The 10,903-nt window shown below is 49.0% G+C and overlaps 7 protein-coding genes across 7 annotated transcripts in view; 4 read left to right on the top strand and 3 right to left on the bottom strand.

The window, feature by feature from the left end:
* Positions 1–122: 122 nt before the first annotated feature.
* On the top strand, positions 123–1,784 carry LTR64_001549 (uncharacterized protein; the record flags this gene model as incomplete). The annotated part of the gene is made up of 3 exons (XM_064895930.1): positions 123–179; positions 224–733; positions 780–1,784. 3 exons carry the CDS (start codon positions 123–125, stop codon positions 1,782–1,784), a joined length of 1,572 nt encoding a protein of 523 aa, XP_064758617.1.
* Positions 1,785–2,187: 403 nt separating this feature from the next.
* Positions 2,188–2,790, top strand: LTR64_001548 (uncharacterized protein; the record flags this gene model as incomplete). Its single annotated transcript, XM_064895929.1, has 2 exons — positions 2,188–2,610; positions 2,677–2,790. The coding sequence occupies 2 exons, from the start codon at positions 2,188–2,190 to the stop codon at positions 2,788–2,790; spliced, it is 537 nt and encodes a 178-aa protein (XP_064758616.1).
* Positions 2,791–2,914: 124 nt separating this feature from the next.
* Positions 2,915–3,421, bottom strand: LTR64_001547 (uncharacterized protein; the record flags this gene model as incomplete). The annotated part of the gene is made up of 1 exon (XM_064895928.1): positions 2,915–3,421. The coding sequence occupies one exon, from the start codon at positions 3,419–3,421 to the stop codon at positions 2,915–2,917; it is 507 nt and encodes a 168-aa protein (XP_064758615.1).
* Positions 3,422–3,475: 54 nt separating this feature from the next.
* Positions 3,476–4,195, bottom strand: LTR64_001546 (uncharacterized protein; the record flags this gene model as incomplete). The annotated part of the gene is made up of 1 exon (XM_064895927.1): positions 3,476–4,195. One exon carries the CDS (start codon positions 4,193–4,195, stop codon positions 3,476–3,478), a length of 720 nt encoding a protein of 239 aa, XP_064758614.1.
* A 529-nt stretch (positions 4,196–4,724) lies between these two features.
* Positions 4,725–6,098, top strand: LTR64_001545 (uncharacterized protein; the record flags this gene model as incomplete). The annotated part of the gene is made up of 1 exon (XM_064895926.1): positions 4,725–6,098. One exon carries the CDS (start codon positions 4,725–4,727, stop codon positions 6,096–6,098), a length of 1,374 nt encoding a protein of 457 aa, XP_064758613.1.
* Positions 6,099–6,170: 72 nt separating this feature from the next.
* LTR64_001544 (uncharacterized protein) lies at positions 6,171–8,256 on the bottom strand (the record flags this gene model as incomplete). Its single annotated transcript, XM_064895925.1, has 2 exons — positions 6,171–7,592; positions 7,717–8,256. 2 exons carry the CDS (start codon positions 8,254–8,256, stop codon positions 6,171–6,173), a joined length of 1,962 nt encoding a protein of 653 aa, XP_064758612.1.
* Positions 8,257–8,720: 464 nt separating this feature from the next.
* Positions 8,721–10,903, top strand: part of LTR64_001543 (uncharacterized protein) — a gene marked incomplete at both ends in the record, with an annotated part of 3,348 nt that continues 1,165 nt past the window's right edge. Inside the window, one exon of the mRNA XM_064895924.1 lies at positions 8,721–10,893. Coding sequence (XP_064758611.1) covers positions 8,721–10,893 — 2,173 coding nt within the window. The remainder of the gene's footprint in view (positions 10,894–10,903) is intronic.

Below are 10,903 nucleotides of genomic sequence, written 5' to 3'. Positions count from 1 at the left end.
CTCTCTTGTTCATCCACAACCTCAATCAATGCTTTCAAGAACATCATGAAATCCTCACCTATACGTCGCTGATCTTCACTTGATGGATAGCACTGCGCTTGTGCTCTGTCATACAGCGAGAAATGGTTGGCATCCCGCGATCTCGAGCCTGCAAGCCATGCAGAGCTCGACGTAAGAAGGTAGGTCCAACCCTCATTTGCACGATCAATGCTGACACAATCAGTGCGACGAGCAAAAACCTATCTGCGGATTGTGCATCAAAAGAGGAGTCGAATGCGTATACAAGACCGACCTAAATATTGTCTACGTCAACCCAGGCGCTCATGTCGCACGCTCTCGAGAATCCAGCAAAAGCTCCAGCCCAGGCTCAACTGGCTCAGATGAAAATTCGCTCTTTGATCTCCCACCTTCGTGCTTGGCAAGTGCTATTCAATTGCAGATTCGTGGAAACTTAGCAGAGGGCTACCTCTCCCGCAACGTACGACCAACGGCTTCCACAGCTTGGCTTTACGCTATCAACGAAGATTCTCTGAACGATCCGCTACTGGACGATGCATTACGCGCGCTTTCCTTGTCTTGTCTCGAGCATCAAGACGCGTCTGGTCAGATCTCTCATAGAAGTCGTGAGATGTACGGTAAGACAATCAGAAGGCTGAACACAAGGCTCGAGACCACGGAGGAAGCAATGGCGGACACCACCTTAGCTGCTGTCATGATCCTTCTATCATTTGAGGTTAGCGGACCCCTCCTAGCTCGCTTCCTACTGACACCTTCCACAGACCTACACAGCGACACAACAGAATTTGACCGGCTGGTTTTCCCATGCTAAGGGTGCTTCCCAGCTAGTCAAAATGCGAGGCAACAAGAACGCTTCGAGTGGCATCGCTCAACAACTCTATCTCGGGTCGCGTATGTGGCAGCTCATCTGTGGTATTGGTCAGCGCAAGGCTATTACGAATGCAGCTGCACCTCCTCCTCAAACATATACGGGCTTGTTTGCCTCGTACTCAATGCTTTTCGACATTTTATTCACAATGCTAGCAATCATGGAACAAGCAGATATCGTGAATGCAATGCTCGAGAACATGGAGACGCAAAATGCAGACTCGGCTATATCAATTCTATCGTACATGTTTCAGAACTTTGAATCAAATCTAGATGGTTGGTACGATCAACTTCTGCAGAACGAGAGCGATGGGGATGAGCAGAAGCTCTTCTGGCTGGAACACTCATACCTAAGCGACCAATTACCGCTCGAAAGTCCCCAGCGCGTCTATTCAACATATATGCATTTCCAAAACCTCGACATCGGCGAACAGCTGATCCTTTACTGGGGGTTTTCCCTACTAACGCACCTACTCATATACAAAACGGAACTCAATATTCGATCCCGGACGTCCTTAACAATCTCACTCTACTCGACTGATGCTTCCAGACAAGCTTCATTGACAAAGCAACATCTTTGCGCCGATCGAATCACCCAGTCACTAGAATATTTTCTCAATTATGGAGTCAGTGCCGTGGCTGTGAGCTTCCTCGGTGTACCCATGAATGTGGCATTCGGCTATTGGGCTCAATATGACTTGCCACAACGAAGATGGTTCGAGTTGATCTTCGAACGTCTTCGCTCGACCCATCGAGGTTACGGATCTCTCATGGCTGAAATGGCTCAAAAGGGAGGAGGAGGCGAGGGCTTTCGTGCAGCCATTGGCAAAACTCCCAAGGCTGAACTGAATACGGAGAGGCTTCGCAGCAACCTACAGCGGTCCCAATACACCTGTTAGTTCCGATACCAGGTGAGAGAGACTCGCTTGCTGGGCTGAGGACCACCTTAACAGAACACGACCGTCGAAATTTGATGTTACTCCATGCTAATCGCAGTCGTTGCTGGATCTGTCTTGTCACAGCGTCGCCCTGGATTATGGAGATTTCCGTGCCACAACTTACGGAATTCTGTCCTGGTTGGTGTATTGGGTCGTATTCGCTTTCGCGCCAAGCAGCGAGATGCTGGAGCCAAGCTTGCGGGGAAGATTTAGCGGGTCGTGGTGCCTGCAGATGCCTGAATATCAACAGCCCTTATGAGCCTCGACAAGTTTGCAGAGAAAGTATGTAAACATACTCGTGCGGCATGTTCAAACTCTCAGGAAACAGACTATTGTAGCAACAAGAGCCCTACCTCAAGCCAACATGTCCACTCCTCCCAGCAAGACCAACAACAAGATATGCCCGTGCCTCTGGTTCGACAACAACGCTGAAGAGGCTGTAACATTCTACGTCAACCTTTTCAACAGCTCACCACGCGCAAGTTCTATGCCGTCCTCCTCAATCCAGCAGACAACACATATGCCCAACGAGACCAGTTCCGAGTCCGGTCCAGTGATCAGTATCTTTTTTAATCTAGGTGATCAGAAATACATGGCCCTCAACGGCGGACCTACCTTCAAATTCACACCTGCTGTCTCATTGATGGTCATGTGTACGGACCAGGAAGAGATTGATCATTTCTGGGATGGGATCGCAGGCGGTGTTGCGGATCGAGAAATGAATTGCGGATGGGTTACCGATCAGTATGGGTTGAGCTGGCAGATTGTGCCGCAGTATATTAGGGATGTGAGTGCCTGTCTTGATCGCGTTGCTCGGGGTTGTTTAGGGTGCTTATACTGACATGATGTACAGCTTGTGGAACAGGAAACGGATAGGAACAAGTACAATAAACTTAGTGCTTGGATGATGAAGACGATGCCTAAGAAGCTTGTCATTGAGGATATGGTTACAGCCGTTGAAGTCTAAAAAGGCAGAATGGGTATTGTTCTGATCTAACGTTACTTTATCATGTTATTTCTAAGTCGTCTATGGATTTCGCTAGAGTTCCATCTTCATTATCACCACAACACAGACCATTATTCAGCTATGGCTATACTTGTGTCGACCTTCCCGGACTCACTATGCGTTTCAGTGTGTTCTGAAATGGCACAGGAGTGCTTGGGAAGTACCCATTGCCGGCACCAGGTGCTGACACAACGGCTGGTCTAGAAGTGCCTGCCTCTGTATCATCTAGCCGACGTGTTATCTGCTCCTTCAACGATTGGTCCGCCGTAGCCGCTGAATCGTGCCTGCCATACTTCTTTCGCGCCGCTTCCTCATCTGTTTCATGTTCCTCCCTCGCATTTGCGCAGCGGTACCGTAGTCCCAGGACAGCCAGTGGAAGCAACAAGACCTCCCAAGCGAACAGGATCGGCAATGATATATGAAGTTGGTTCGCAGCACCACCAGACCAAATCGTGACGAGGATTTGGTATACCTCATGTGCTGGAAGTGCATAGCCCCACCTATAAAACCCCGGATTGAGCTCGAACGGTAGCACAACACTCGCAATATTCAGAATCACCCAGCTGAAGAAGAAGAATGGCATGAAGCTCATGGGGATGAATGCTGTCGCACAGTCGATGACCAGGAAATTAATATGCATGTAGAGTCAGATAATCATCCACACGAGCACGAACTGGCCGGGACTAAGCCAATCGCTCTCCTCAAAGGCAGATTGATAGCCTGCGGTGCAAAGTGCGCCGATAAAGGTATAGACCGTGGAAAGCCCGAGACGGAGCATACCATTGTCCTTGAGGGGTAGGTGGCTGTAGAATGCGAAGTGGCCGCTGACGCCGTTGACTGCCATGATGAAGAAGAATTGCATGATGATTGGCATGATCATTGAGACGGTGCTGTAGAGGACTTTGGTGCCTTGTGGGGTGGGTTTGATGTTGATGGAAGACGGCATAATTGGATTGAAGAGAGCTTGGCGAGCAGAGTCTGATGCAGTGTTGATAGTCTGCAGAGCTGAAGTGCCGCTGATCGTGTGGTACACGCTTGTGGTGACGGAGATGAGCTGTTGCATGTTGGCTGCAACATATCCGGATTCGGCTGTGGGATACCTCGCTTCGTTGTAGATGTAAATAATAGCGTCGCTAGAATTGTACTGGCCAGCACCAGAAAGCGCGTCGGCAAGTCTTTGTGATGCTCCAGCCGTTGTGTAGACAGCTGCCCAATAGTCGCCTCTGAAGACTGCATCGTGAACGTTCTTTGCTGACTCGTATTGCGAAGTCGGTCGTTCGATTATACTTGGAAAGCCTGGACCTGATAGCGTTGTCACGGCCTGCCGAAGCGATTGTCCAATTGCACCGCCATCATAATCGACCATTGATATGTTGAAACTCGATACGCGTGTGGTGTCCTGGTAAAAAGCTCCATACAAATAGCTCAGAAGTCCCAGAAGGAGTCATTGTGGCTAATTCGGTTCTTGTTCGCATTTCTTATCAAGGACTTGAAGGCTATCTTGGATCTTTGAGCAGTCTGATCTGTAAGTGGCTGTTGTTACTAGACGAGACATATTGCGCCAGCACACGAGGTTGTTCATCTTGATATATACTGCCAATGTTCGATCTGGAACAGTTTGCCGAACACATACTTTTGATGTGAATTGAAAGAAGTTTTGCAGTATCGGTTCGTCCGCGACGCGACACGAGTGCGAAAGATGCAGGAGACGATCGGGATCTAGATGTTCCGAGTCCAGTTCGAATCATCATGCCTCGGCTCCTCCACAACTTCCCTCCCCTGTACTCGAGTACCACCCGTAACGGAACTTTTGATTATTGTGAAACGAAGCTCTGACTTCATTGATAGCACCACAATACCTGACAGCGTAAGCTATACACAACGAGGAAGCTACCATGTCTTCAATCTCATCCGGTGACTCGAAATTTACCACCTCGCAAACGCCAGAAGGCCTACTAGATCTATCACATCCATCTCAAGTCACTCCCGACCCAGAAGCTCCAACATCGTATCAGCGCACCATCTACACCTCACTAAAAGCATCGAAGTTCTCTACCAACTCCTTAGCATGGCCGTCGCTCGCACGAGCCGCTGTTCCAGCGGCAAATTTCGGGTATGTCCACGACAGCGCGGGACGAGGCTCAACATGTGCGAATAACGTAGCTGCGTTTAACAATTACCGTCTCAAGCCATCTATGCTTGTTAATGCCACGCGTCGTGATCTGTCCGTTGAATTGTTTGGAAAACGCTATGCGAATCCACTTCTTGTGGCGCCAGTCGGTGTCCAGGAGATCATGCATCGTGACGGTGAAGTCGCTACTGCAAAGGCATGTAAAAATGTCAACGTGCCGATGATATTGAGTACGGCTGCTACCAGGAGTATCGAACAGGTCGCAGAGGCGAACGAGGATGGAGAGAGGTGGTTTCAGCTCTACTGGCCAAGGAGCGAGTACGAAGACATCACTGCGAGTCTGTTAGACCGCGCCAAGAAGGCCGGATACGGCGTACTCGTCGTGACCCTGGATACGTTCACGATAGGATGGAGGCCTGTTGATCTCGATACAAGCTATTTGCCATTCTTGTGGGGTCAGGGATGTGCCGTAGGGTTCTCAGATCCGGTATTTCAGAGGAGATTTCAGCAGGCGTTGACGTTGGACACGAGGACTACAAGTGAGAAGATGAGGGAGGTCGGTGATTTGCTACTGCGGCCGGGCACACCTTGGGGAGCGTTAAAGGTTCTAAGAAATCTAAGAACATTACAGAGGAGTAAGATGTGGTTGGATGTGATGAATAGTGGTACATATAGAGATTGGAAAGACATCCAGATACTAAGAAGACTATGGGGCAATGGTCCGATTGTGCTCAAGGGCATTCAGAAGCTGGAAGATGCACACAAGGCTATCGACGCTGGTGTTGACGGAATTGTGGTTTCGAATCACGGTGGCAGACAGTTGGATGGTGCCATTGCAAGCTTGGACGCACTGAGAGAGATATGCACCGATGAGAGGGTGAGGAGAAGTGGTCTGACAGTTCTTTTTGACAGCGGTATTCGCACAGGGACTGATGTGCTCAAGGCCATGTGTCTTGGCGCCAAGGCTGTCCTTATTGCCAGACCATATATGTACGGACTAGCATTTGGTGGACAGCAGGGTGTCGAGCACGTTTTGAATTGTTTGCTTGCAGAAATTGACAATGGTCTTGGTCAAATGGGCAAAAAGAATTTGAAGGACCTGAATAGGGGCGACCTTCAGATTCAAGCGAGATTGTGAAGAGGTCGAACGAATTCCATTTCGGTCATTGGAAGGTATCGTCGCATCAAATCCGATCTGTTCTGTCATTATCTACAGACCAAGATCTTTGAACTTCACTTCGATGTTCTCTAGCTTCTGAACGACATCCTCATAGAACCCTTCTTGTAGCTTTGTTGCACTTAGATCAGCGCCATGGCCGAAATCGCACTGTATGCACTTCCTAATTACTTCGGCAAAGTCTAGACCCATTTCACTGGACACACTCTGTTGCAACCGATCAGCTGTATAGTAATCTGTATTGTGTTCGTTTCCTGAATGGTCGAGATCTTGGGCTTTCTGCATCTCTCGGATAGATTTCTTGTAAGCGAGCTCGAGTAGCATGATTCCAAGACTGTATAGCGTCCAGTTGCGGATCAGCGTTCGTGAGCGGTCGGTAATAGGAGTGCGTGCGCCTTCTTGTGGGTTGTGGATAAGGACATCTAGATAGGGATCAAATGACGTTGTTTGTCGATCAGTACGCTGCGTAGAGAGAGTCTCCAAGCATCGATCACTCTCGATGAGGATGTGATCACTATTCCAGGTCTCTTCTAGCCAAGGTGTCGTATGATATTGGAGGACAGCCACGGCAAGTTGTTTGGCTAGTGAAGCAGTTTCAATTCTCGAAAGTGGACGCTCGGGGTCATTGTATAGTGTCTTGAATTTTGTCAAGTGCTGTTGACGCTCCGTAGAGAGACTGATGGTTTGCTTCTGGCTGCTGAGATATATGAGGTGTTTGGAACAACCTCTAGAATCAAGGTATCCTAAGGGTCGTCCATCGCGACATCCTTGGTTGAGTAGATGCTTGACATGAGTACAGAAGTTGCTGTTGTTGCAGAAGTTCGGCAGAGGATCGTGGTTAGCAACGGCAGGCGTAGTGTAGATGGGCGACTGGCTTGCGAAGCTTACAGATTTCTTCGGCTTTCTACTCGGTTTCATCTCGGTCTGATCATGGTTTTTCTCGAAATTCAGACCTCTCTTCCTGCAACTAGACAGGGAAGCAAGAACGCCGGACGTGGCCTCAGCCAAATCTGTATTCTTAATTGTGCCCGTGACCTGAGAATCAATCGTGAGCCTCAGTGCAGGATGTTCTGTCATGCTTGGAAATATAGTTGAAAGAACGCCTGTTCGCTCGAGTAAAAGGGTGAATTGCACCTGTAAAGGACTTTCGTGATCTGCTTGAAGCTTGAGACGAGCCTCATGTCTGGTGTGTTTGGTACAAGCCAGGCCAAAAGCGTGATAGAGATTATTAGCTGCCTCTTGAATTCTTCGATATCTACCTACACGGAGTTTCGACTGTCCGCTAGCAACGGAGACGTGGCTCCTCTGCTTTTGCGGCATACTCTGCTGCAGTAATGCTCGAAAATCATCGGTGTTGTCCTTGAGACTGCCAAGATGCTCCGAGATATTCTGCTCGGCTAATAAATTGCCAATCAATGTCTTTATCTTACCTTTGAGATGTGCGACAGCCTTTTCCTTGACTCGTTAGCAAAATTCACCAGGGATAAAGTTTTACACCAAGGTGCAGGATGTGGACTGAAGGCGAAATATGCAACGATAGGAGTTGTGGACAGCTCAAGTCCACGTTGTTCGTACTTACTTTGCCCTTATCCCGCTTCAGATCTGCACACTTCTGTCCGAATGCTGTGAGCGCCTCAAGATCCAGGCTGATCAATTCCAGAACATTCTGGACAGCATGGATCCCGTCACCGAAGCGATCATTGAAATACTGCAGAAATCCATCCTCTGACCATGTGGGATGTTTATGGTCGCAGAGCATCTCCTGAGCAGTGTCGACCCCAGTGTAAGGAACCAAGAGATTACAAAGTGCTTGCTTGAATATGGTCTGGCGGATGCCGATTTGTTTGGCATATCTCTCGATTTTAGACTCGTATTTTCGGAAGCCATTAATGAGCGATTTTGCGTCCTCGTATTCCTTAAGAACTAAGACTGAGAGCTGGCTTGAAACCACCACCAAACCTTCTTCGATAGGATTAGATGTATGCTCTAATCTGTGCAGCAGAGCGACTTTGTGTTCTCTGCGATCAGCATCTGGGAACAGATGATTGTCCAGACCATACACGTTGCCAATGATTGCCCGTGCATTACCCGAGAGGTTGATAGCTGGATAGGTAGACATCGACAGTATATAGGGCATCAACCGTTCATTTTGACAGTCGTGCTTTGCTCGTTGTCAGAGCTAAAAATGGTGTCGCGCTTCTTGCTGTTGTTCGACTCACGCTGCGTAATTGGAATGTAGGTTGCTCGACATCTTTTTGGTAAGTACCCGACAGTGGCCACGATAGTTTTGATGTTCAGCAGTGCACTGGTGCTGAGAGATGAGCCTAGATCTATTTCTGGAGGACGAACTTATGCAGGGCGCTGGCTTTAGTCCTAGTCTCTTTGATTGGGGGCTGATTCGTTGCCTTTTGGTATACATGTAAGCCTATCAAGCCGCATGCAGGCAACTGTTCTAGCCTGTAGCACCTCGTCTTTCGAACATTTCAAATCGTACAGTTGCTTAGACTGCATACCAGCCTCAAGTCCTGCTGAGTTGAAGCAGATATTTGGTAGAGTAATGCCTCTGCTGATGTTGTTGGCGGAATGGCACAAGCACGAAGTGGCAGCCTGGGGCCTCCATACCTAAGCTCTCTTATGTCCAGCGACGACCAGCTTGCGTCCACCTTTGACACTGGCTATGAGCCATCCAAGGAGGAGAGACTGCGCGGCGACAACGGTCTGCTGGCGGGTCTGTACAATGCCACCATCGAAGCTTCAACCCTATGTCTGCGACAGCATGTGCCCCCTCCAGTACCTGCTAGCGATACTCTAGGACCTCGAGTCCTTCGTAGCGGTCGCATCATAAAAGCCGAGAACGCGGCACCAAGAGAAGCAGTACACAGGAAACTCAACGGCTATGTCGCTCAACTCGTCTTGTGGGGCGATGCAATCTCGTCAGAAAAGGCCAGCTTCCTCGCAGCGTCCGCCTCGGACCTGTATCGGAATGTAGCTGAGTTGCTCCGCGATTGTGGTAAAGGAATACAGAGATTATGTCGCAAGCTAGCAACAGATATAGACTCGATCTCGAGAGAGTTCTCGATTCTAGAATCGTGGCTGGAAAAGGTAGACTATGTACTGGAGGCAGATGCGGAAAGCTCCTCTGACAACGAGTCTGACGGCGAGTCACTTCGATCAACTCCTTCCGAGGCAGATCCTGGAGATGATGTTGAAGTGTTGGGAGAGAATGTAGCGCTCTTGATGGATTTATTACCAAGTATCGCTGATGTGTCCAATATCAAGGAAGCTAACTCGAACTTGGAGGTATCATCCAGAATTGCGTTCGAGGTATCAGCTCCTGCACAATCTTGGATCTCTCAAATTGCAGACAACTACAAGAATGCACCTAACGACGTTGTCAAGCGTTTGGGCGAAGCAAATTGGCAGCGTTTCTGTAGACTTCGCATGAGGGAAGACGAAGGCCTTGCAAAGCAATTGGAAAAAGCGAAGTCTGTTTTCTGCCCTTCCTGGCACGACTCTGGCATAGGTTCCTCACTCCAGCCCACCGAGGTGGCACATTCGACCGCCTCACACAGTTCCTTTGCCTCAAGTATGGCAGTCGACACACACCATTACAATCGTGTTCCACCCGAACCTCCCGAAGTCGCCCTTGGAAAACCATTCATGTGCCCGGTATGTGAAAAAAGAGTCTCAAATGTTCACAATCGCATTGGCTGGAAAATACATCTGTTCGATGACCTCAAACCATATATTTGCTTACACGAAGGTTGTGATCACGTCCTCTTCTCTACGCGCAAGACATGGTTCGACCACGAATTGCAGGAGCATCGCCAAAAGACCATCTACGAGTGTCGAGATTGCCACACCATATGTGAAGAGAAGTCCCTCTTTCAGGACCACGTTGACGTGTTTCACGAAAACCCAAACCCGGCCCAAAGGAGTATACTTGTGGCTGCCGCAGCTCAGGTCAAGACTGAGAGAATTCGGAACTGGGTGTGTCCTTTATGCAAGAAGACCGACTTCAATACCGAGCGAAAGTATACCTCGCACGTCTGTGCACATATGGAAGACATTGCCCTTACTACCTTGCCAAGGGACGTTTATGGTGCCGATGATGAACCTCACGAGGAAGAGAGCTCGTCTACCGAAGGCATGGAAGATGAATATACGCGATGCATCTGTGGAGCGACTAGTTATCCTGGTGTTGATGAACGGGACAATTTCTTGATTCAGTGCGACGACTGTCATGTGTGGCAACACGGAGCTTGTGTCCTTCCAGATCAAACACGTGTTCCGGACAACTACTATTGTGAGCAATGTCGAACTGACGAGAATGAAGTTGGAAAGGCTCAAGATCGCGCTCCTGCTCGAGAGCCTACATTGGATCAAGGTCACTTGGTCAGTGGTACCAGTACTGCAGATATAGGCAACGATCTCGTGGGCCGGACTTCGACTGATGAAGCAGATCAAACCTGTGCCACGGACCCAGATTCTTCGTTAGGTAGTGATGACGACAAGATGATTCTCTTTAGCAACCTCGAATCTTATCCTACGACTGAAACAGCAGCTGACACTTTGGAGAATTTCGACTATGAGACGTTCCTGAATGCGCCCTATAACGTCGACTTTACGAGCAGTGCCGTTGAGCCGTCCGCTGTAGGTCACTTCTCTAAGGGCTTCCAGCATCTAAAAGGTCGGCTCTACCCTAGTATTGACCTACACAATGTCGACGATAAAAGATCACTGCAGAATCAGCAGGGTCAGCAACC

Source organism: Lithohypha guttulata (assembly GCF_036872675.1).
Source record: "Lithohypha guttulata strain CCFEE 5908 chromosome Unknown scaffold_1, whole genome shotgun sequence".
NCBI lineage: Eukaryota > Fungi > Ascomycota > Eurotiomycetes > Chaetothyriales > Trichomeriaceae > Lithohypha > Lithohypha guttulata.
This window is presented reverse-complemented; position numbering and strand designations above follow the sequence as displayed.